The sequence below is a fragment of the Enhydra lutris genome, unplaced genomic scaffold (assembly GCF_002288905.1).
Source record: "Enhydra lutris kenyoni isolate GAN:26980312 unplaced genomic scaffold, ASM228890v2 scaffoldscaffold51, whole genome shotgun sequence".
Lineage (NCBI taxonomy): Eukaryota > Metazoa > Chordata > Mammalia > Carnivora > Mustelidae > Enhydra > Enhydra lutris.
Window position 1 is genome coordinate 11,649,640 of NW_019154135.1, and position 23,698 is coordinate 11,673,337.

A 23,698-nucleotide genomic window follows, 5' to 3' on the forward strand; every position below is an offset into this window, starting at 1 on the left:
CACACCAGTTAAGCCCAGCACGCCACAAAATTTCGCTCTACCTAAGGACAACCATCGCAAGGACTCCTCAGCTTGCCCACTGCATCAGCAACAGACAAGACGTCGCGTCCACGGGGCGCACACGCGTTCTTCCTGCCACGCGTGAGTGTTGGTGAGCAAGCAAGTGTAAAATGCCGAAGGTGAGTGCTCGTTATTTTATCAATTAGTGTGTTTGGTCCAAATTGTCCCCTATTCCCCAGGCAGCCCTGCCCTCTTCTCGGGTGGCGACCCACACGGGCCGTGGGCGCGCTCAGCCTGTGCGAGCGCCTGCAGAACCGGGAGCGCGTGCGGAACCGGGAGCGCGTGCGGAACCGGGAGCGCGTGCGGAACCGGGAGCGCCTGCGGAACCGGGAGCGCGCGGAACCGGGAGCGCGTGCGGAACCGGGAGCGCCCTGCGGAACCGGGAGCGCCTGCAGAACCGGGAGCGCCTGCGGACACGGACAGATGCCGCCACGCAGCCAGTCTGGGCTTCACCGGCAACAGCCCCGCCTCACAGTGCAAAGGAAATTATTTTCTAAAATTCTCCCCTTTCTCATGCACAGCTGACGTCTTCCTTTCCTATTTTATTAAGCAATTAGAAAAGACCAAAAAAATTATTTATTTTTCCTTTTCAAATAACCCAAACTGGCAACATAGCTCTCAAAGTCGGCGTCTCCCTGTCTGCAGGGAAATGGTGATTCCCAAGTCCCCGCTCGTCGCGGTTGCTAGCTGGTTGGTACAGTAGCTGGCTTGTCATCCAGGGTCCAAAAGATGGTGACAACCAGGGTGTGGCATCTCCCCGTCTGAGCCCCTGATTACTGAGCTGCCTTAAGGTGCTTTGCACTCACGTCCGCTCACATCTGTCTGCACACCAGATGTGCCCTGCCTCACCCCACGGGGGTCAGGGGCTTGGGAAACTCCCCTGCCTCCCGCTGTTCCCCGGAGGCCCTGGAGTCTGCCCCAAGTCCCCGGAGAAGATGCAGTTTTGCTCCTCTGTCACTCCAAAGCCATGACAACAATTTCACACCCCGTGTTTCCTTGGGCAGGAAGAATCTTTACCATTTCTGGTGGGCTCGTTGCAAACATTAGGATATATTATGTGTTATTGTCAGTGCACGGAATAACCAAGTAAGCCATTCTAATTACCTCATTTCAAAGATCAAAAACCCGAGGCTCTCGTGAGTTGAGTGATTTATCCAAGGCCCTAGGCTCTGGAAGGAGACGGACTTGGATTAGCACCGGCTGGGGCAGTGCTCATGTCTTTTCCACTACGATGCTCTCTCCCAGAAGCTGGACATATCTTTTGAAGTGTCCTGCTCATGGTTCATTCAGAAAGTATTTATTAGGCAAACTCTGGTGTGGGGCATGGCGCTGGGTGCCATGGGGTGCAGAGGAGTCAAACAGACACACAGCACCTCCTGCAAAGTCATGGGCGCATTCGGGGACCCTACCTCGTTGCCGCTGATGAGCTGTGGATTTAGGGTAAAGAAGCCAGTCTCTCTGAGCCTCACCCTTAATATGGGAAAAATAACAAGAGACAGCATTTGCATTTAAATAGCTTGGAATATAGCAGATCTTGTTATGTTTTACAACCTTTCATGACCATTTTATTCCAGACCAAAGCTGCCATGGGCTGCGTCTACTTGGAACGATGCTGATTCACACGCACACGGCTGTTTCTCCTCTCACGAGGCTAAACCAGGGACACGCCTCCAGCCCCTGAATCCATCCAAATACAGACTCTGACACTCTGAAAGTTGTAATATTTTAATTCTCATATAAGGTTTCTAATATTCGTTCAGATTCTGTGCCAACTACGAATTACAAAGCTCACCGCCCCTGGAACTAGTCTGGACTCATAGAGACGGGGTCCAAGATCCTTTCCAGATCATTAAATCTTAGCCTGTGTCACTGGATCTTTATGTTTTGTTTAGAGAGACAGAGAGTTTGGGTGAGGGGGACAGAGAGAGAGAGAGAGAAAGTCCTAAGCAGGCTCCACAGTCCGCTTGGAGTCCAACGCGAGGCTCGATCCCACGACCCTGAGATCACGACCTGAGCTGAAATCAAGAATCGTACCCTTAACCGACTGAGCCACCCAGGCGCCCAGCGTCACTGGATTTTTACTCTAAATCTGCAGCACTTTCTATAATAACAATGTAAACTTAGAACTCGACTCAAGCTCGGCTGACCCAGAGGCCCCCAAACAAGGTTTCCCTTTGGTTCAGTTACACCCGTGACCACTCTTGCAGGAGGGAATGCCCGGCCCTGCCTCCCACTGGCTGCTGAGAAACCACACCGTGACGGGGATGTCACCCGGCTCAGTCCCAAGGGACAGGGAAGCGGAACTGGGGAGCAGTGTGGGACTCGCGGAAAGCCAGAGGAGTTCACAAGCTTGACCTTCTGCACACCTCCTCCTCCTGCCAGCGTGGGGCCGTGGGCGCCAGGCAGAAGCAGGTCCACGGAGGAAGGCAAGGGCGCCTCCAGGTGAGGAGACGTGTCCCGCCATCCCCGCAAGTTCCTCAAGGTATCACAGTTCTCAAATCTAAAAACGCGCCTTTCCCTTAAAGAGCGGTAGGGACGCATGGGGCGAGCTAACCCTGCTGTTGGCTGCCGTGGGGCCGGCACCGATCGCAACCTGGAAATAGTAAAAACAGCCGTGTTCTCCCTCATGGCCTCCCCGCGGCCTCACCCGCACCTGGGCACCGAGCAGTTCTCGAAGGCGCACTTGAGCCTACCTCCTCCAGCGTGGTGTCCGAGATCCCGAAGCCCGTCACGCGCAGACTGTGCAGGTTCTGCTCCAAGGCCTGGAAGAGCCCTTTGAAGCAGGCCCTGTCCGCGTCCTGGGGAAGGCCGTAGACCAGCTCCCCGCCACTGCTGTCTTTGAGGAAAGCTTGCGGGATGTAGGTCTGGATCAGAGACGTGGCTCGGGCGATATCCTTCGGGTCATTGGCCTCCAGAACAGAAGGCTGTCCCAAAAAGGAAGGAGGAGCCTTAGTTCCAAAACACCAAGTTTCCTCATCCGATTTCACGCGCGAAATTCCAGTGCGAAGCAGCGAAAGGGAGAGGTATCACTTGAGCCACAAGCATTGCAAGGATACGTTGAATGTTTCCGACGGAGGGGAGCCTCCCGCGCCCACCTTGGTGTTGGTTCCCAGGCACGTCGGGCAGGCCTGGGGAGGCTGCACTCACACACACACATCCCGCTCCTGGGGAGAATCCCTTCTGGAGTACAGGACATGGGGCCAGGTGTTCTTAAAGGGGGGACAAGGGTCTCCCACCCACAGAGGGAAGGAACCACTGCAGGGCAGTGAGATACTCACCCCAAGTCAGGGAGGAAGCTTGACTCAGGGCCCACACCTCCTGGACCCCAAGCCCAGAGCCACTCCTGCCCACCCCGTGCTGACGGGACCTCTGACATGTGCCTTTTACCCTACTCATCCCTGCTGCTTTCGAGGAAAGCTTTAGCCTCCTAGATGGACCCTCGCTGTCAGAAAAACACTTCTGGAGCATCTGGCCCATGATGCTGCCTGGCCAGACACGGGATGGGCTGGTACCCATCAGGGACTTCTGACCCCCATCTGGTTCCGCTTGGTCACGATGCACGGTGGTCACAGGGGCTCACGGCCCTGCTCAGCCCGGGACATTCATTCCACATCCTAGCTGCTGTGCCCAGAGGCTCTGACTCAATTACCAACTCCATCTCTAGCCCACCCCTCACCAGTGACTCCGCCCGCAGCTCAGCCTCCCCCGTCCCAACCCACCGGGAGCCCCACGGCTGCCCTCCCCCAGCCCCACCTTGCCAGCCGCCAAGCCCACCGCAGACACCACCGTCACCACATCCTGCCTCCCTCCTGCTCCAGTTCCCCGTCCCTGCATCTGTCCCGGGCCTCCTTTTGGATTCCGGGAGCGTCGAGGACCAGACTGGACGCAGAATCAGCACTTTCCGGTTTGCTCCAGCTTCCTACCTGTTTGGTGAGGGTCAGGCTGAGCCCCTGGCCATAGGCTTCAGTCAGGCAGAAGGGGGGCGCACAGCAGCGCAGCCGGCCCTGCTCCAAGAAGGCCACGCGGTCACTGAGCGCCTCCGCCTCGTCCAGGTGGTGGGTTGTGAAGATGATCGTCCGACCTGCATCCCGACACAGACGGGTCAGAGCCGGCACGGTGATTGCCTTGGGGCAGGGGAGGGGGAGCGGGGCCCAGAGATGATTTAAAGACCACCGCTAATTTTTACGTCCAAAAAAGTAGAGACGCACACAAGTGACTTGGCCACAGACTGGAGGGGATGCTTCTTCCTCTGCGGGTCCCTGGGGTTTTGATGCTATTTTTACAAATGCTTCATCCCCTGGTGAGTCACAGGGGCCAGGGACATGCACAGAGGGTGACACAGAGGGGCCCATGTCTGGTCACCCCCGCTGCACTCGCAGGCACACCCCTGCAAGGCCGTGGAGGAGAAATTTTTTTTAAAAAGGCTGGAAGGGCATCTCTGTCTCTCCTCTGATACTCAGGCCCTGTCACGGGTCTTCAGAGGATAATCTCACAGCCATTTATGGGGAAGGCTATATTTATTCCACCAAAGTGGCCACTATTTTGATTAAGGCAGGGCAGGTGGCCACGGTCTGCTCTGATTTCCTCCAGGGTCTGGGATGATGCGACCACACACACTCACCCATCACACGTGACAGGAGAGAAGCAGCTACTCTGACTGTAGACAATGGGCTTGGGACATGGGCAGGTGGGGACGTGAGCCAGGGGACGCCCCAGGAGCAGACCTCACAGAGCCCAGGGGCCACCTCTTGCAGAAACAATTGTTGTTTTTGGTCTTTTACTTTATATTTATTTATTTGATAGAAAGAAAGTGAGCACAAGCAGGGGAGAAGCAGGCAGAGGGAGAAGGGGAAGCAGACTCCCTGCTGAGCAGGGAGCCTGATGCGGGGCTGGATCCCAGGACCCTGAGATCATGACCTGAGCCAAAGGCAGATGCTTAACGGACTGAGTCACCCAGGCACCCCTCTTCTCTATTTTAGTAACAGTAACAATAAAGTGTCATTGACCGAACCCCCAGCTGCCCGTACTGAGCCACGCCTTTCTCTAGACAGTACATCTCCTCCTTCCAAAATCCCACAAGCGAGAACCCTGATGCCCGAGGAATAGGATAATTTCTCCAGGGTTAGGCATGCGTGGACAGCAGGAGCGTGAACAGAATTTGCTCATCATGCGCTAGTTTGTTCGGGCATCTTTCTCTTCCTGACTTCTTCCAAGGGAACCCCGTCCCACTCAAGGGCTCAGCTCCGTGCATCGCAGGAGGGAGGGAATGGCGGCGGATCAGATCCCAGGTACCCCGAGCCCTGGGCGCACCGCTGTGCCCACACGGGGTCGTGCTGCCCAGAAGGGAGAGATTCTGTCCAGCCCGCAGATCCGCATCCCAAACACCAGGAGGTCTGGGGCTCTGTCCAGGACCAGCCACACATCCTGACTCTTGAGAATTGATTTCCTTGTGGTCCCGCCTATGTCATCTGCTGACGTCTTACTGACTGGCTCTCCAAACGCCAAAATCACTACTCACTGACAACAAGGAAGTGTAACAACAGAATCTGAAGACAGCGGTCTGTTTCTGAGAATCGTATCGCGTTGGGTTCGCTGTTGGAAGATACTTTTATGCTCACAACTCAGTGTTCTGACCACTGAGCCTGGAAGACTCCATCTCTGATTTTTAAAACCAACAAGAGCAGCAGGCTGGGTATGGAATGCGTGCGGAGACCGCGGGCTCAGAGACAATGGAAGCATGTGCTGGTCCGCTTCCGCCTGTCTTCTTTACCAGCCCCACTCGGGAAGGCAGAGAAACCATTCAGTGCAGGCTGAATTAGCTTCATCTCTGTTTCCTCTATCCCTCCAGTGGGGCTCGGGGTCCCACGCACAGAAGGCTCGGGGGTCCCCATTCTGTGACTTCTCACAGCAATGAGTAAGCACCAGGATGTCCGGCACTGTGGTCAGCATCCTGTGATCTTTGGGCAATGACCTTCCTAGTTTAGGCAGAGCCCCAAAAGGGTCAGGTCACAGCACGGAGCACCCCTGCTCCCTGGGCCTCACCTGGGTCCAGCTGGCGGCTGGCCCTGAGCCTTCATCCTGGCTTCCCTGAAGACACTGTGCCCTGCTCTGTGCCCATGCCCAGGGCCCACAAATGTGTGGGACACCAACTGTGGGTGCCTGCCTGGGCTCTGGCACCCTGCTTGGCCTCAGGGACCATGGCAAGGTTGCATGAGGTCACATGAGCCCATGCCATGGACACAGCCTCGCTTTGCTGGTGTAACTGCTCCCCCCACTCAGGCCAATGCCCAGAAAGGAACAGAAGGTCACATCGGCTTGTTCCATTTTCCTGCTCCCCTGCTGTCTTCCGGGCCTGCAGTCCCCATGTTCTTGGGACAGAAAGGAACACGATGGCTTTTTCATGTTTCCTCAGTGTCGTCCTCCTCCCTGATCGCGGTCTTATGACAATGCATAAGGGACACACGAGGCATCTTTTCTTCCTCAGGACAGAGATGATGGCCTGAGTCCTCTGGGCGCGGCCTGCTGAATGCTAAGAAACATGGGGTGTCTTTCTGGTTATTTGTCTTTGTATGTCTCACGTGGCAAGTCCTCATCTCCCCAGGGACACAGAGGCTCTAGGTGGGGTCAGAAGATTCCACACGCAAAGGTATGAGAGAAAAAGCAGAACAGTTTCTCAAGAGTTGGTGGTGACCATTCCATTACACTCCTATACCGAAGCCCGGTGTCCCTCCTCCTGCTGCTTCCTTCCAAATTTGGGTGTTTCTACATGAAATACCTACACCAAGTCTTCTTAGCTGTCAAGATCAGAGAAAGAGCCACAGGTGGGGTCAGTAACTGCCCACCCAAAGCCTCAACTGGATACATGGGACACCGGAAGGCCTAGCCCAGCACCCCCGGCCACCCGGGGCTCAGCGAGCTTCCGCTGGAGCCTTGCGCCATCCACACGCCCACCTCTCCGTGCCCTGCTTCCCTCACCAAAGGAGAGGAAGCTCGTGCCACAAGCCAGCTAGAACACCTGCTCTAACAACATGGGTTTCCAGAACGGCACCCAGTTTGGATAAACACGATTTCTACTAAAATTACATCTACCAAGCATTGGTCACAGTCGGTTTAGGAGATGAGACACAAAGTGGCCAAATCCTCACAGACCAGAGACGTTATGGAACAGATGCACCTCGGGGCTCCGGTGGCTCTGTGTGTTAAGCTCCGACTCTTGGTTTCAGCTCAGGTCATGACCTTGGGGTCATGGGATCGAGCCCTGAGTCGAGGTCCACACTCAGCACAGAATCTGCTTGAAATTCTCTCTCTCCCTCTCCCTCTGCCCCTCCCCCAGCTTGAGAACATGCTCCCCCTCTTTCTGAGATAAATAAATCCAAGTCTTTTTAAAAATAAAAAAAATAGGGGCACCTGGGTGGCTCAGATGGTTAAGCCTCTGCCTTCAGCTCAGGTCATGATCTCAGGGTCCTGGGATCGAACCCCACATTGGGCTCCCAGCTCCGTGGGGAGTCTGCTTCTCCCTCTCCCCCTGCCTCTCCCCTTGCTGTGCTCTCTCTGTCTCTCTCTCAAACGAATAAACAAAAATCTTTAAATAAATAAATAAATAATAAAAATTAACAGATAGATCTCTATTCCCTCTTGTGACAATTCCTTCTTCTGTAAAAGGTAATGTGTCCTTACGGGGCTCAACCTGGCTCCTTCCACAATATCTACAGGAGGCACAGCAGAAGGACACCCTGTTCCTACCTTCACGGTACTTGAGGAGAATGTCCCAGATGCCACGGCGCGAGCAAGGGTCCACCCCGCTGGTCGGCTCGTCCAGAACCACAGTCCTCGAAGTGCCAATGAAGGCAATGCCGATGGACAGCTTCCTCTTCATGCCTCCAGACAGGACGCGGGTCTGTTTGTGCTGATGCTGCGTTAACTCCACGTCCTGGAGAGTTCTGGAAGAAAAACAAAGCCCTCACTCTTCCCCCTGAACGCCAGAAAGCCTTGCTGCAGATTTCGGCCCACCAAAAAGGACCAGTAATGGCCAAGAACGTGTGAGCCACAGACCCCCAGAGAAGGCCTAGAAGCCATTCATGCTCATGAGTCCTGACATGGCGGCACAGACCTTCTTCAGGTTCAGGTGGAATCTTGCCCACAGTCCCCGAGTGAGGCCTGGACAGCAGCATCCACCAAGGGCTGTTTCTGGAAAATGCTCGTCTCCTCCCTGGTAGAGAGTATTCTCAAGGGCCCTACATTTCCTCAGGATGCTGGGAGCAAGTGGGCTGGTTGGGGGCGAGGTGGGTCAGAGGGAGTGAGGCAGAGGCCCAGCTCCAGTGCCCACCGAGGGACGGTCTGCAGAATCCCGGTGCGTCCAGCCCACATGCTCTATGCTGGCAGCCACCCGCCTTCCTGATGGAGAACTTCCTGGGAGATGCCGCCAGCAACGCACGGTTCTTCAGCTGCCGTTCTTGTGGAAGTCGGCCGCCGGCTCCCTCCCGGGGAGCGTCCGAGCGAGAGCTCCTGGTCTCAGACACCCGTGCAAGGAAAGCCTCCCAGCCAGGCCTCGCCTTCTGTGGGTGACTCTTTGCTCACAAATAAGCATCCCACTGTCCACTGTCGACTCCACAGATCCTCATCCCTGTCTTGCCCTCTGACATGGCCCCCGCCAGCAGCGGCCTCCCCAAGCCTTGCCCAGGGCACTCAGACCGAAGTCGATTCCCGCCCCCACCGAGCTGCAGGCGTCCTTCTCACTCCCGGATCGCCAACAGCCAGTCAGACACAAAGCTGGATGGGAGACGAATCATAAGGCTTCTACAGAGCTGAGTGTCAAGAACCATCTGGTTCCAGAAAGTTCCAGAATCCTAGGCAAAGATTTGGGCGAAATCCCAAGGACTTCCTTGCCGGATCCCTACATAAATGTGTCCTGTCCGTTTCATTAGTCACACACTTTCCATCCTGGCCCAGGACGAGCTCATGGGACTTCCCAGGGCCTGACTCTCCTTGTGTTTGGTGCAAGTGTGACTCAGCATTTTCCATCGGGTGAATCTCAACCAAAATTTATACCAGTCACTTAGGTGCCTGCTTTTCAGGTGTTCCCATTGGAGACAGCACCCTGGTTGGGAGGAGGGGACAAATGGTTCATTTTCAGTAGACAACCTCTAGTCTAGACCCTCCGTTCCCACGGCGATGAGGTCACCACCCCCACCTGGTGACCACACTATAGCAGAGTTCATGACTCCTAAAACCACCTCACTCACACCAACCAGAGATCAGTCGGCGGAGAAAACAAACAGAAACCGAGCCAGTAAGAGATCAGGTGACCTCAAGCATGTGCATCCTAAGAACATCTCTATGGCAAGCCCCAAACCCCTCCCATCTCTGTCAAGGCCTGAACCCCATCACACTCACTGACAGCCAGCAGCACCCTGGACCTTGTCGTTTTGTGACTCCCCCCCCAGAGGTCGACGCCAGCTCATCATGGCCCCCGGCATCACTCAACCCCACCCACTCAGCTGCCCACTGTCCTCCACTCACCCCAGGCCTTCCCTCCCTTCCTCTGTGAGTGTGATGTCCCCACACTCTGCTCACCTCCTCCCATCTCCCCTGAGCGGGCCCTGAGCCCCTCGGCATCCCCTCTCCCCAGCACACAGGACAGCTCCCAGGCAGGTCATCCTCTGTATTTCAGGTCACTTGCTCTGTATTTGAAACACCCATCCCCTCCCCACATCACATTTCCATCTTGTTACTGTCCCCCCTCTGCTCCCTCTCTCTCCACTGTCTCTTTAATGGGCTCCAAGAACATCTTCCTCCCCATCATGTTCCTAAAACTGCTTCCATTTCCGGCTGCTCACCAAGGACCCCCATGTCCTAAACCCACAAGTGGTTCCTCAGTCTCCATTGCCCTTGACCCCGAACAGCATCTGATGTGCTTGACTGTCGCTCCTCCCTCATGGTGTCTCCTTCTCACCCCTGGCTGGTACCACTCATCCATCCACTGTCTTCATGTCCAAGTGCCCAGCGCTCAGCCCTCTGCCCTCCCTTGTCTACCCGCTCTCAGGACCTCAATGACCTATCACCAATGACCTACCAGCGTCATGCTGGAGACCCCCAGCATGCCCCACAAGCCCAAGAGCCAATGAGACCATGTAATGACATCTCCTCACCTAAAGTTCTGATAAAGTTCCTCTTTGGACTTCTCTTATCCCCTCTAGGCCAATTTAAGGGCAAAACAGTAGCGACCTGCACTCCTGACAGACACTCTCTCTAAAGATTCTTCCGGGGATCCCACCTCCCTTGGCGCACAGGCTAACAGCCCTACGCAATCGAGGGCCTGTCCGGGACCCAGTTCGGACTGTGCTGGCTCCGAATCCCTGGCTTTCAGCTTCCGCCCCCTCTCACTGAGAAGCGCTGTCGTAAAACATGATCTCACTCTGATTGCTCCTGTGCAAACTGGCTTCTTTGCTAAGTAACACACAGCACACCGGGAACTATTACGGTCGCCTACATCCAAAAAAAAAAAAAAAGATGAAGCCCAGACGCGTGGTTAGGAACCTGACTTAAGCGCAGTCACAGACTTTGCTGGGACCCAGCATGGCCGCAGGAAGGCGGTGGGACCCCCGCATCCCTGCAGCAGCACTGCGCAGCTGTGAGCTGACCGGGGAGGGAGGGCCAGGCAGGGGGACATGGCAGCCGTGCGCACGGAAGGACTGGGCGGCAAGTCATTTCACCTGCCCGGCTTGGTTTCCAGTAATACCACCAAAGGTCATAAGCCACCATGTGGGTTCTCATGGGCCCTGTTCACAGTGGTCTCTGCCCCCAGTCTCCCAGCGCTGCGTGCTCTGCTCTGGGGTCATAGGATAAGCCTACCAGGGCCACAGCTGATTGTTCCCCAACCCCACCCGCCCACGTGCACCTGCTTGTGTGAGGAAGTTCGACCCCCTCCTCAGGACCACTTGGACTCCTGGCAGCCAGTTCTCAGCCCACCCCCCATCTGTCATCTCCCGAGCCCCAGACACAAACCTTCCATGCGCAGCCCGGGCCACACATTCCCACCTGTGCCCCCCACCTCCTCTCGGAAGTACCTCCCCTAAGAGGACAGACCAAGTCCCGTTCAGAGTCTTCCCTGAGAACCTTCTCTGGAAATCCAGTGCTGGCGGCGGTGTCCTGACTCCACAGGTAAGAGCTATTTGCTAGTTTGGGGAGAGCCTAGGTGGCTCAGCCGGTTAGGCGACCGACTCTTGGTTTCAGCTCAGGTCATGATCTCAGGGTTATGGGATCAAGCCCCGTGTCAGGCTCCCTGCTCAGCATGAAACCTGCTTGGGATTCTGTCTCTTTCTGCCACTATTCCTGCCCCACCCTGCCTGTGCTCCCTCTCTCTCTAAAAAACAAAACAAAACAAAACAAAACAAAATTTGCTAGGGTTTTCTTCTCATAAATAAAGACATCAGAGATATTTTTAAAGCCTCTCTTCCTACACCCACCACTATTTTATGGGGCAGAGAGCAGGAGGACGAAGACAGGCCAGGCGCTGACCTACTGACTTGCTGACTCAGCTCCTTCCAGGTCCACTGTGGAGCCTTTACAGAGGCAAAGAGCAGCAGGTGCTCACGGACAGTGAGGTTGTCGAACAGGACCCCCTGCTGTGGACACACGCCCAGCTCCTTTCTGATGGAGGACAAGTCTGTCTGCAGGTTCCTGCCATTGATGATGATGGTTCCAGAGGTGGGAGCGTAGAGTCCCGTCAGCATAGATCTGCCAGAGAAAAGAAATCAGCAGAGGACGGAGGCAGTGGCTGCTTCCAAGGTGGGCAACCCGGGCCTCCCCAGGGTGACCCCCCCCCACCTGTTTTCCACTCCTCGGGACGTTGGCTGGTTTCATCGTGGAAACGTGGGTTTACGACAATGTTTACACTCCCTCAATATGCTGATCAGAGACCATTCCAGTGCATGGGAGTTTAAAATTATAAATCCAGCTCCGTTTTACAGATAAGGAAACCAGCTCAAGAAAGGTGTGTTTGGGGCATTTGGGGGACTCAGTCGTTAAGCATCTGCCTTCAGCTCAGATCATGATCCCAAGGTCCTGGGATCGAGTCCTGCATCCGTCTCCCTGCTCAGCGGGGACTCTGCTTCTCCCTCAATTGGCCCTCTTTGGAAGCTCGCTGGTCTGAACCGACCTAAGGAAGCCGGGGGACCCTGTTATCTCAGGACATTTACTATTTAGGTTTGAGACTGCTTTCACATTTCTAAGAAATTATACATACACCCACCACAGCACGTAGCAAATCCCTAAGTACTTATGCAAGACACGGGGAAATGTGTGTCCGCAGATGGTCACAGCCACTGGAAATGCACTCACCTGCCACCCACACCAGGAGCAAAGACAAGAACCCTGTGGGCTCTACAGAGCCCAGGGCCAGGTGGTCAGCCATGGACGCATCACCACCACCAGGAAGCCTCCAGGCATCAGCACAATGAAATAAGCCAGACTGGATTCCATTTACATGACATTCTAGAAAAGGCAGCCTCCTTTACAGCGACAAACCTCCGATCTGTGGTCACTTGGGGGTCAGGGTCGGGGGGGCACAGGAAAGCACCAAGAGGGGGAAACGTGCTCTGTTTCACCACCATGATGGTCACCGGTGCGTGAGCCAAACAGGGGTTGGAGCTCAGCAAACTGCCCAGAGCGACTCAGACACGTCCCAGACATGTCCCCAAAGGAACGCAGGCAGGGACCTCGAAACTTGGAGAAACTCCAAATTTAAGTCTAATTGTTCTGCTGAACGCAAACACCAGGTTTTGCTTTAAGAAACGCGAGCTCGGGGACGCCTGGGTGGCTCAGTTGGTTAAGCAGCTGCCTTCGGCTCAGGTCATGATCCCAACGTCCTGGGATCGAGTCCCACATCAGGCTCCTTGCTCATCAGGGAGCCTGCTTCTCCCTCTGCCTCTGCCTGCCATTCTGTCTGCCTGTGCTTGCTCTCTCTCCCTCTCTCTCTCTCTGACAGATGATTGAATAAAATCTTTAAAAAAAAAAAAAAAAAAGAAACGCGAGCTCGCCAGAGCACGATGTGGGAGGCTGGCTTTCAGAGTTGTCGTGCCGCGGAATGCTCACTCCCACCTGAAAACACGGCAAACATACTCAGTGGCCTCTCCAGCTCTGTTCAGCATCGACACCAAGAGGAAAACTTTCTTTTTTTTTTCTCTCTCTTTTGATTTCCCTCCTCGTTGAGATTTCTGAAGCTTTCTGCATGTTATTTTGCTACTCTTCTCAAGAAGTTCAAAGGAGGGTAAGTCAATCAGAGAAAGACAATGATCACATGATCTCACTCCTATGTGGAATTTGAGAAACAAAACTGATGAACACAGGGGAAGGGGAACACAAATAAAATAAGCGGACGTCCGAGAGGGAGGCCGACTATAAGAGAATCGTAACTGTAGGGAATGTGCTGAGGGCTGCTGGAGGGGAGGTGGGGGAGGGGTGGAGAAACTGAGTGGCGGGCATGAAGGAGGCCACGTGACAGAAAGAGCACGGGGTGTTAAACGCAACTGATGAATCGCTGACCTGTATCTCTGAAACCAATAATGCACTCTATGTTAATTGATTGAATTTAAATAAAATAGAATAAATCTTTTTTTTTTGAAAGAAGCTCAAAGTGGGGGTGCCTGGGTATCTCAGTGAGTTGAGCCTCTGACTCTTGATTTTGGCTCAGGTCATGGTCTCAGGGTCCTGGGATCCAGTCCCGCATCGGGCTCCCTGCTCAGCGGGGAGCCTGCTTCTCCCTCTCCCTCTGACTCACCCCCCCGTTCTTGTTCTCTCTCTCTCTCTCTCTCAAATAAATAAATAAAATCTTTAAAAAAAAAAAAAAAAGAAGTTTGACGCATATAGTCCTTTTCATTGTTTAACTAAGCATGCTTTAGTCCTACTGAAAAAGAACAGAGAAACGGGTTTATTCGCAGGACAAGTTTGGCAATGTCCGTGGTCTAACCTAAATGGCCTCGGGCTGCTTTGCGAGCCCCCCGCTTTTAAGCTCTTTATTCCTCTGGGATCCCGTGATTGGATTCTTTAATCAAATCTGGAGCCAGTGGACCCCAAACCAAAAATCAAGACTTCACAAAAAAAAAAAAAAAAAAAACATAACCACACAAAAAGCAGAACATGAAAACAAAATTACTGAGGCGATTAAAACATTTGCAGACGTCATGCCAAATTTCATCTTCCCAGATAAGTGAGCAAAATTCAATGTAGCGTAGGACAGTGAGAAGTGTCCTTGGGCTCTCAAACACCGAAGTAAAACCATGGCACATTACTTGCTGGGAATAAAAGAAGTAGGGAAAAGACCCCCCCCCACCACCACGTAACTGTCCACCCAGAGCATGGAGCGGCTCGGGCGAGGGGTTCGGTCCTCTGTTTCCAAACAGAAATGAAGGAAAACAAGTGTGATCTCACGTGAACTGAGACTGTTCTTAAAAGTCCGTGTGGGACGAGGATGAAATGGGACTCACATGACGGTGGTTTTCCCGGCGCCGTTGGTCCCCAGCAGGGCAGTGATCTGGTCTCTGTGGAAGGTTAGGGTCAGGTCCCGCACGGCTGCCTTGTGTGGCTCGTACTCCTTGGTCACGGACACCAGGGCGACACCCGGGGGGCCTCCTCCAGGCTTTCCCTCCCCGTTCTGCAGCGCGGACCCTGAGAAGAGAAGATACAGACTCTTCCTGGCGGACCCCACGAGCCCCCAGGGTAATGCCCACGTGCACCAGTCTAGGGCCTGCCGTGGACTTGAGCCGTAGCTCTGGGAAACACACAGCAACTCAAAACCCTTCCTTACCAAAAGCAAAGGGAGAAATTAGATTAACAGCAAAACTTAAATGAAATGGCTGGTGGCAGGGGCGCCTGGGGGGCTCAGTCGGTGAAGCGGCTGCCTTCAGCTCAGGTCATGATCCCAGGGTCCTGGGATCAGGCTCCCTGTTCATCGGGGAGCCTTCTTCTCCCTCTGCCTCTGCCTGCCACTCCCCCTGCTTGAGCTCACTCTGTCTCTCAAATAAATAAAAATTTTAAAACAAACAAACAAACAAACAAAAAAACATTGCAATGTTGACTGTGGTATCAACTATCATGATGGGAGCTTGTATATCTACAGACTGTCCCCGAAGTCTTACTTTCATGGACCAGCAGGTGTAAGTGACACACAGAGGGCCACAGGGACAGGGGTCCTGCCCTGTCTCCCTGGCCGCACGCTCCTCGCTTGTAAGGGACAGCGATGGTCTTGCTCTCACGACAATGTTGGAGACACTAGCATTGGCGATGTCTACAGCCCACAGCCCTGGGCAGCTGTCCCCCTTTGCTTTAGCATCTCACACACATTCATGCTGCACCCAGCACACAGAAAGGCTGCAAACAGCAGGTGGGGGGGTAACACCCCAGGGCTCTGGCCCCCAGGCTCAGCATCATCTGGGAATTCTCTCTGGCCACTTGGCCCCCAGCTGTGCTTCTGAGCCCAAGACCAGCCCTGGCCAGGCGACAGCCACAGAAGGTGTACACAGTTACAGTGCCTCGACCCAGACGAAAAGCAGAAGCAAAACCTGCCAGAAGGGAAGACACATATCTAATACCACTACCCCTCACAGACCTTTGTTATCAAAGTGCTCGTTGATGAAGGACAGGTCAGAACCAGGCGCCTGCGGTGTTTTTGCCACAAAACCCCACAAATTCTTCCAGTATGATGCAGTAAAGGGAAAATACCACGGTTTCCTTAAGCCAAAATTTCCTAAAAAATAAGACACAGTTAAAATCGGTAGACTTCTTGTTTTCTACTTGGAAGATTCTGTACGAGAATGTCTTTGCTAATTAATACACAATGTTATTCCATGTTAAACTGTTGAAGGCGCATCCCACATGTGACCCAGCGACAATCCGGGGGACGGGGTGTTAGCCCTGTGCGGAGCCCCCACGTTCCGTCTTCAGCCTGACCCACACCCCCCTCCCCCAAGTGTTCGGTGAACAGGCTGGTATTTATTAAGAATAAAAGTAGCATTGAACGATTGCTGAATGTTCCCCAGAGGAAAGCTTGCCCAGCCCCGCTGCCCCTCTCTCTTGTCCCGTCTTTGATGTTTGCATGGTTCCTAGACACGGATTAACAGCGTGAAGGAATTAATCCATTAAAACATCGACAAAGAAGAACACATAATGCAACATTTCCATATGAAACATCGACATTCTTCAAACGTACTCTCCAAATTCATTACGGCCCACTTAATAGTCACTTTGCCCTCATTATATGTTGAAATGAAAGTGGATTTAATTATTAACACCTCTCAATTTTCTTTAACACATCCATTCTGGCCTAAATTCGATGCGTGTTCCAAATCCTCCAAGCGATTGAAGAGATAAGGGCCTACGTGAAGACTGTTTTGACACTTGGACCCTCCCACCAAGGGGAGGTGGGTGACCTCATCCTGTCCAAGCCAAAGATTCAGAGACATGATCACAAAGCAGAACGGGCAAGTGAAGGAGGGTGCGGGGCTGGTATCCTGTATAACGGTCACTTCTGGTACAAGCTGAGCTGAGTGGCCCAAAATTCATGCTGCAATCCGAACCCCCAGGAACTCAGAATGGGGCAGTATTTGGAGGAAGGCTTTCAAGAGATAATTAAGGTTCAGTGAAGTCTCTGGGTCAGCCCTCATCCGATCTGGTGCCCTTACGGGAAGAGATTGGGACACAAACAGGGAGCGCGGACAGACCAACAGGACACGAGGAGAAGGAGGGAGACCTCAGGAGAACCGGCCTTGTCCATGCCTGGATCTTGGGCCCCTTCCAGACTCCAGGGCGGGAGAGACTGGATTTCTCTGGTTAAGCCACGCAGCCCGGGTCATCACACCAGCCCTAGAAAATGTGCAAGAAGCAGCGGAATGTTCTCCAAGACTCCAGCAAACCACTAACTACCCCTCCCCAGTAAGAGACGAGCAGCCCACGCATAATGATATCCTCCCCATGCTCTCCCTGCCGTCCCTGCCCAGGAGCCTCCCTGTGTTCATTCACATGGGCCTGCGACCGCGCAGCGTGGGGGTCTATGACCACCTCTCCCTCCCAGGGGGAAGGACACAGGCTGCTGAACTGTATGCAGCAGCCCCGCGGCACAAGCCTCTCTGCACGCAGCAGTGACAATTCTCCGTGGCCCTCCATCCAAACAAGACATGCACGGGAATGGAGGGCAGAGCTCCTGCCCGGGGCATGCATGCTGAGTTTGCAGAAATAAAAGGAGAGAAGCCAACAGAGGAAGCAGGAGACTCTTCGACCAGAGCTGGTGGCTGCTACTCCAGCCCCCGCATCCAGCCACCGTCTTCTGCTGAGGGACCCTGTTCCGTGACCTCGGGTCACTGTCCTTGACAGCATCCCTGTGAGTGGGCGCCGCCTGCTGGATGGGCAAGTGGGCGACCGATTCACATGCCCTTGGTGGGGGCAGATCAGAGTCTGCACGAGCAGGGGCAAAGGCGGCACCTGGACACATGGACAGGAGTTCAAGGACCTCCAAACCATCCCCAGGAGGTCCACGGAGACCTGATTTGGGGTCATGGCTGCAGGGACGGGAAGGACGGGAGACACGGGAGGGGCCTTTTGAAACTGGAAACAAATTGAATATTAATGGCCAGTTTGCTAATTAAGCCATCCCAGCTCTAATCTGTTTGCACTTTTAAAGTCCTGCTAATTAATCTATTAATATAAATGGACGGGGGTTGGCGGGGGAAGGCTGCCAAATCCGCTAGCAGGGAGGCCCCTCAGCTCCGACGCTGTCCTCTGCTCTTTGCTGTTGCTTGTAAATCCAAACGTGTTTCATGAGCACTGCATGAGCACGGGCTTCCCGCTCACATTACCATATGTAGCCGGGCACATTAATATATGCAAAGGCCCTGCGCTTCTCCGGAGCGCTTCACAGCCCGGGGAAGCTGCCTGCTGGCTCGCGCGGGGCAGGAAACTCATTAGCATTGCCCCCCAAAACCTGACAGTGATAAAAGCAGAAGTCAATGAAACTAGACATATCGAGTGAAATCAAATTTAATTGGAAGCACATAAAGAAGAGTTTATGAAACGAAAAGACTTGGAGAGGACCAGATGTCTGCCAGGGAGCTCTGCACAGGCACGGGGATCTGCACCTGACCTTGAGCCTGGCGGGCCAGGAGGCCAGACCTCCCGCTCAGACACCAGGGTGAGACATGCAGGGGTCTGGACCCGCCCCATCACTCCACGGACAAGACAGACAGAAGGATGCGGAGAGCAACAGCGAAACTGTTGCTACCCAGCTCTGGCTGGGGAGGCCTGCTGCCCACCACAGACTCGCAAACAGCGACTCTCAGCTTGCTGAGACCTCGTAGAGGGGTTCTGGAAATGTGGGAGGGAGGGGGGACTTTGGGCTGGCACAGCGAATGGACGTTTTCAATTGTAGCTTTTATTATTATTCAGGCATGGGGAGTCCGAGAGATCAGGAAACCAGCCCTTGAAAGGATGGTTTGCTATTCAGGTCCCAGGAGGACAGGGCACCGGGGTAGGGAGGACGCAGGCAAGCACCAGGTCCGTCAGGAGGCGCAGGGAGAGGACAGTGAAGGCTAGACCCTTTACTGTACTTTCTGGGGAAGGAGCAGCTGAAGCAGGGTCAGCAGGCTCTGGGGCACAGCGGCTGTCCCAGTTACTGGGTCCCTGGCCCTGGGGCCATGAATTATGAGACAGGAGATGTATCCTTGGTTACGCTTCATCATTACCTGCCCCATGTTTTTTTGTTTTCTCTCATTTTTTAAGATTTTATTTATTAGAGAGGGAGTGTATGAGTGTGTGGTTGGCAGGAAGGAGCAAAGAGAGAGGGACAAGGAGATTCCATGCTGAGCATGGAGTCTGACATGGGGCTCAATCCCATGATCCTGAGATCATGACCAGAGCCGAAATCAAAAGTCAGATGCTTAATAGACTGAGCCACCCAGGTGCCCCTGACCCATGTTTTATCATGAAAAGTTATCTGACCCCACACTTTCAAATAAGACCCAGATTATTTACAAAAATGTCATTATTTTATCTACTTCCCTCGGCTCTGTTTCATCCCACATTATTCCTACTCTAATTAAAATCATTCCCACATTTCTTATCGTATAGAAATAATTCTGGTTGCTCTGAATGACCTCAACATTAGTTTTTATAAGAGTTTTTATACCATTTATCTCTGTCATATATATTCCTTGCTTCCAGTACCAAATGGGGTTGGGTCTTTTTCCTTCCCTTAAATCCAAACTTACTCCACAGAAGTAAGAAAAAGCATCTGAGTACTTCCCTCCTCCTTATAATAACGTTATGCCTGGGCATTGTTAAAATTACTTTCTTTTTATTTCTTTTATATTACAGAGAAGACAGTACATTAACTTCTTGAATCAGGTAGGTAAGCAGGCCTTATTATCTGTGAATTCTATTTCAGGAGAGTAAAGGAGCATTACAAAATATTTGTCTTAAAAAGAACACATTAGGTCAGCGAGCTCCTCAAAATCGCAATCCCACTTAGGAATCTGAAAGCCCATCTGTATTTTCTGGCAATTTCATTTTTTGTTATTATTGTCAGACTGGGTGGGAGTTAAAAATAAATAGTGTAATTTGTACAGTATATACATTATTGAAATGTAATGTAAACAGTGTCACTTAAGGATATGTAAGCTATATACAGGGCAATTTAATGTCATGATTAAAAAAAGGAAGACAAATCTGTTGTGATCTTTGACCAACTCCATGTCTTTTTATTTTTAGATATGTTTTCAGGGCACCTGGGTGGCTCAGTCAGTTAAGCCTCTGCCTTCAGCTCAGGTCATGATCTCAGGGTCCTGGGATCAAGTCCCACATCGGGCTCTCTGCTCACCGGGGAGTCTGCTTCTCCTTCTCCCTCTGCCTCTCCCACCCAGTCATGCTCTCTTGCTCTCTCTCTCTCCAATAAATAAAATCATTTTTTAAAAAAGAACTTATAAAACTCAATACCCAATAAAACAAATAATCCAATTAAAATACGGACAGAAGACATGAATAGACATTTCTCCAAAGAAGACATCAGATAGCCAACAGTCACATGAAAAGTTGTTCAACATCATTCACCATCAAGGAAATGCAAATCAAAACCACAATGAGATACCACATCACACCTGTCAGAACTAAATCTAAAATCAACAACACAAGAAACAACAGGTGCTGGCAAAGATGTGGAGAAAGGGGAGCCCTCGTGCACTGCTGGTGGGAATGCAAACTGGGGTGTAGCCATTGTGGACAACAGTATGAAGGTTCCTTAAAAAATTAAAAATAGAAATACCAAATGATCCAGTAATTCCACTACTTGGCATTTACCCGAAGAATATAAAACCACCAGTTTGAAAAGATATACACACCCCTATGTTTATTGGAGCATTATTTACAGGAGTCAAGTTATGGAAAGAGCCCAAGTGTCCACTGACTGATGAATGGGTAAAGAAGATGTGGTTTATACATATGCTGGAATATTACTCAGCCATCAAAAGGATCAATTCTGCCATTTGCGATGACATGGATGGAACTAGAAGGTCTTGGGCTAAGCGAAGTAAGGCAGTCAGAGAAAGACAACTACCCTATGATTTCACTCCTATATGGAATATAAGAAACAAAAAAAGCCACCAACAAAAAAAAGGACACAAACCCCAAACAAACAGACTCAACTCTAGAGAACACACTGATGGTGACCAGAGAGGAGGTGGACGGGAAAGTGGGGGAGACAGTGATGGGGATGAAGGAGCACACCTGTCGTGAAAAGCACAGGGAGTAGGGAGGTGCTGAATCAGTATGTTATATACCTGAAACCAATATTACATTATATATTAACTATACTGGAATTATTATTTTTTAATTTAACTAAATATTATTCTTTTATCCCTTATTTCATAGATGGTTTGGTCCACTGCCATGATCTCCCACATCCCACACCCACATATGTTCTTGTAAATCAGAATTCCGTGGATGTGTAACTAGTTCAAAAGGGTCCATATTACAAATGCGAAACTGATTCATAATCAATCCATCTCTTAGATCGAAATGGAGGTTTGCCAGAGTTTTGCTTTCAAAGATAATGTGCAAGTAGTGTCTATGTGCAAACGTACTTTGCATTCATCTGGATATTTCTTTAAAATTCGGAGTCAAAGAGAATAAATATTATTTTAATATTTTGTTATTTATTTTAATGTACTTTTTACCATTTTTTAAAAGATTTTATTTTCAAGTCCTCTCTAGACCAAACATGGGGCTCGAACTCACAATCCCGAGATCTGGAATTGCACCTTCCACGCCTGAGCCAGCCAGGCACCCTGAGAATAAACATTTTAAGACTTTTTAAACATAGGACAAATTTGACACACTCTACTACTTGTCAACTGACATTATCACCAATTATTTAATTTTCCCATAAACTAAATGTTTACACAGAAAAATCAGGCCCAGATGACCGGCCAACAATGGCAATCTGTCTTCGTGGTCTGACATCTCTGTCTTGTTGTGTGTTGCTCCCTTCCCCGGTGGCTGGGGCTTTCACCTCAACATCTAATTCCTGCCCATGGCAAGCACCTGCAGGGGACGCTGAGCACAGCACGGGGCACCCCAGCTGAGACATGATCACCTGTCCTCCCTCTCTGGTCCCTGATCTCCACCCACCTCACCTTCCCCAGCCCTGAGAAGACACCACAGCCAGGAGAGAGCCTCCCCAGCTCCCAGAGTCACTATCGCCATCATCATACCCAAAGCCCTTCTTGCAGAACCTGCACGGCTACCCTCCTTTGTAGGATCTCTGTCTCCGTCCCCCCGCCCGCTGTCCCCGTCCTGGAGCCAACCGCACCTGCGGAAGTGAGTGGGAGCGGGGGTTCGCTCGCTGGAAATGCCTTACTTTAATATAGACAATGTTCCCACCAGGATCCTCATGCCTCCCGCCCTGAAGGAGGAGGGGAGAACTCAGATCTTTCTAGATTCCTGCCCAAATTTCCTATGGGTCTCTGCACTGCCGAGGGTGACCTGCCTTTGCTGGTGTTCATGCTTCTCTGTGGACTCCAACACATCACCATTTTATATGTAGCTGTAGGTCCCTATTCGTGAATGTTGTGTTCAATATGGCGAGCCCTGACTCTGCCAAGCTCGGATTTCCTCTCCTTGGTTAATGACTGTTCCCGTTTCTATTCTGTTTCAATCAGTCTGTGGGTCCCCTCAATGGGGAGAGCATCAGTCTGTGAGACCTGCCGTCTGTCTGTCTCCTTCCAGCCACCTGTCTGCGTCTCTCCCAATGCCGGGGACTCCCTGCCACCCTCCCGTCCCAGCCGAGACTTGCCTCATGACCCCCTTCCTCAAACATTTTAACGTCGATATCACACGTGCACGTTCTAACTTCCCTCCCTCGTGCCGGCTAGCCGCCTTTTAACACCCATGGCTTCTCCTTCCGTTTTATTTCACCTTGGTATTCCTTAGTTAACTTTTTTTTTAACTTCTTATTTCCTAGAATCCAGTTTTTCTTTAATTTTTTCCAAAGTCCGCAGACCATGCAACGTAAAATTTGAAAATAAAACCCATTGCAGGCTTATGCACTTGCTCTCATTCTTGGAGGCCGCGTGTTCCTGCTTTTCTGTAAAGTAATCTTGTCAGTGGCACCGTTCGTTTGGATTTTTACTCATCCTTCTATGACGCATGGGCGCTCCAAGTCTTAAATACGTTTTTGGAAACGGAATGGACGGCTTGTCTTTGTATCCCTTCATAGTCCATGTGTGTATGATTAGAATCTCTCTCTGTGTGTCTGTCTGTCTCTATCTCTGTCTCTCATAGTTCTTAACTTTTAAAGGTTAGATGTCACTTCAAATATCCAGATGCTTTGGAAAGAGACAAAATCACAAGTCATTTCAGCAAGGGCATAGACTATCATCAAAATACCACTGCTAAAAATGTAAAATAAAGAGACTTTTAAAGCTGTTTCTGCTCTTTTCATCCTGAGCCAGGTGTGTGGTAAGGGTACCTCCTTCCCCACGAACATGGCAGGCAAAACATTACTATTGGTGGCCTGGCTTCCCACGGCCTCCAGGATGCACCTGCCGTTCCACGGAAGAAATCTCACACTTGACACCACTAACACTCTGGGTTTGGAGGTGACACCTGACCCCAGCCCCCAGCACAGCCCCTCATCCTCAGCCTGGTTTCCCACCAGGTTCTGCCCCCTGCCCTGGCAGAGAGCAGGGTCCCTCCACTCCAGCTCCACACTGTCTCTGACTCCTGCCCAACCTGGTCCCCGTGGGGCCAAGGACACACATGCCGCCAGACTCTCCCGTCCCCACTCCCCACATCCCTGGTCCAGAGAACCCTGATCCTGGGTCTTTCCTGTTCTTGACAGAAGCCCACCCCAGGGAGCCGCTTGGTGGCCCGGGACCCGGGGTGGGGGGGGGGGCGCTCCGTCAGCCTCCGGGCACTTGTGTCCTATCCTCACATGGCCTTTACCGTTTCCTTCAGGACCTGGGCAGCCCACCTGCTCCTCGAGCCTTCACAGCTCCCTCTCAAACACATCCTACGAAGCCCCCTCTGAGCTCCCATTTAAATTTAGATAATTATCATTCTAATATCCATGCATATTAGATTTAAATTCTATCAGATGAGA

General features: G+C 52.1%; 1 protein-coding gene across 1 annotated transcript in view; it reads right to left on the reverse strand.

The window, feature by feature from the left end:
• The window catches only part of LOC111157011 (ATP binding cassette subfamily A member 13), a 326,661-nt gene that overhangs the window by 151,224 nt on the left and 151,739 nt on the right, over nucleotides 1-23,698 (reverse strand). The window contains exons 37-43 of the mRNA XM_022518213.1: nucleotides 15,665-15,802; nucleotides 14,544-14,724; nucleotides 11,578-11,796; nucleotides 7,804-8,000; nucleotides 3,984-4,141; nucleotides 2,754-2,984; nucleotides 273-467 (exon numbers count right to left, since the gene is read on the reverse strand). Of these exons, the coding sequence (XP_022373921.1) occupies nucleotides 273-467; nucleotides 2,754-2,984; nucleotides 3,984-4,141; nucleotides 7,804-8,000; nucleotides 11,578-11,796; nucleotides 14,544-14,724; nucleotides 15,665-15,802 (1,319 nt within the window). The remainder of the gene's footprint in view (nucleotides 1-272; nucleotides 468-2,753; nucleotides 2,985-3,983; nucleotides 4,142-7,803; nucleotides 8,001-11,577; nucleotides 11,797-14,543; nucleotides 14,725-15,664; nucleotides 15,803-23,698) is intronic.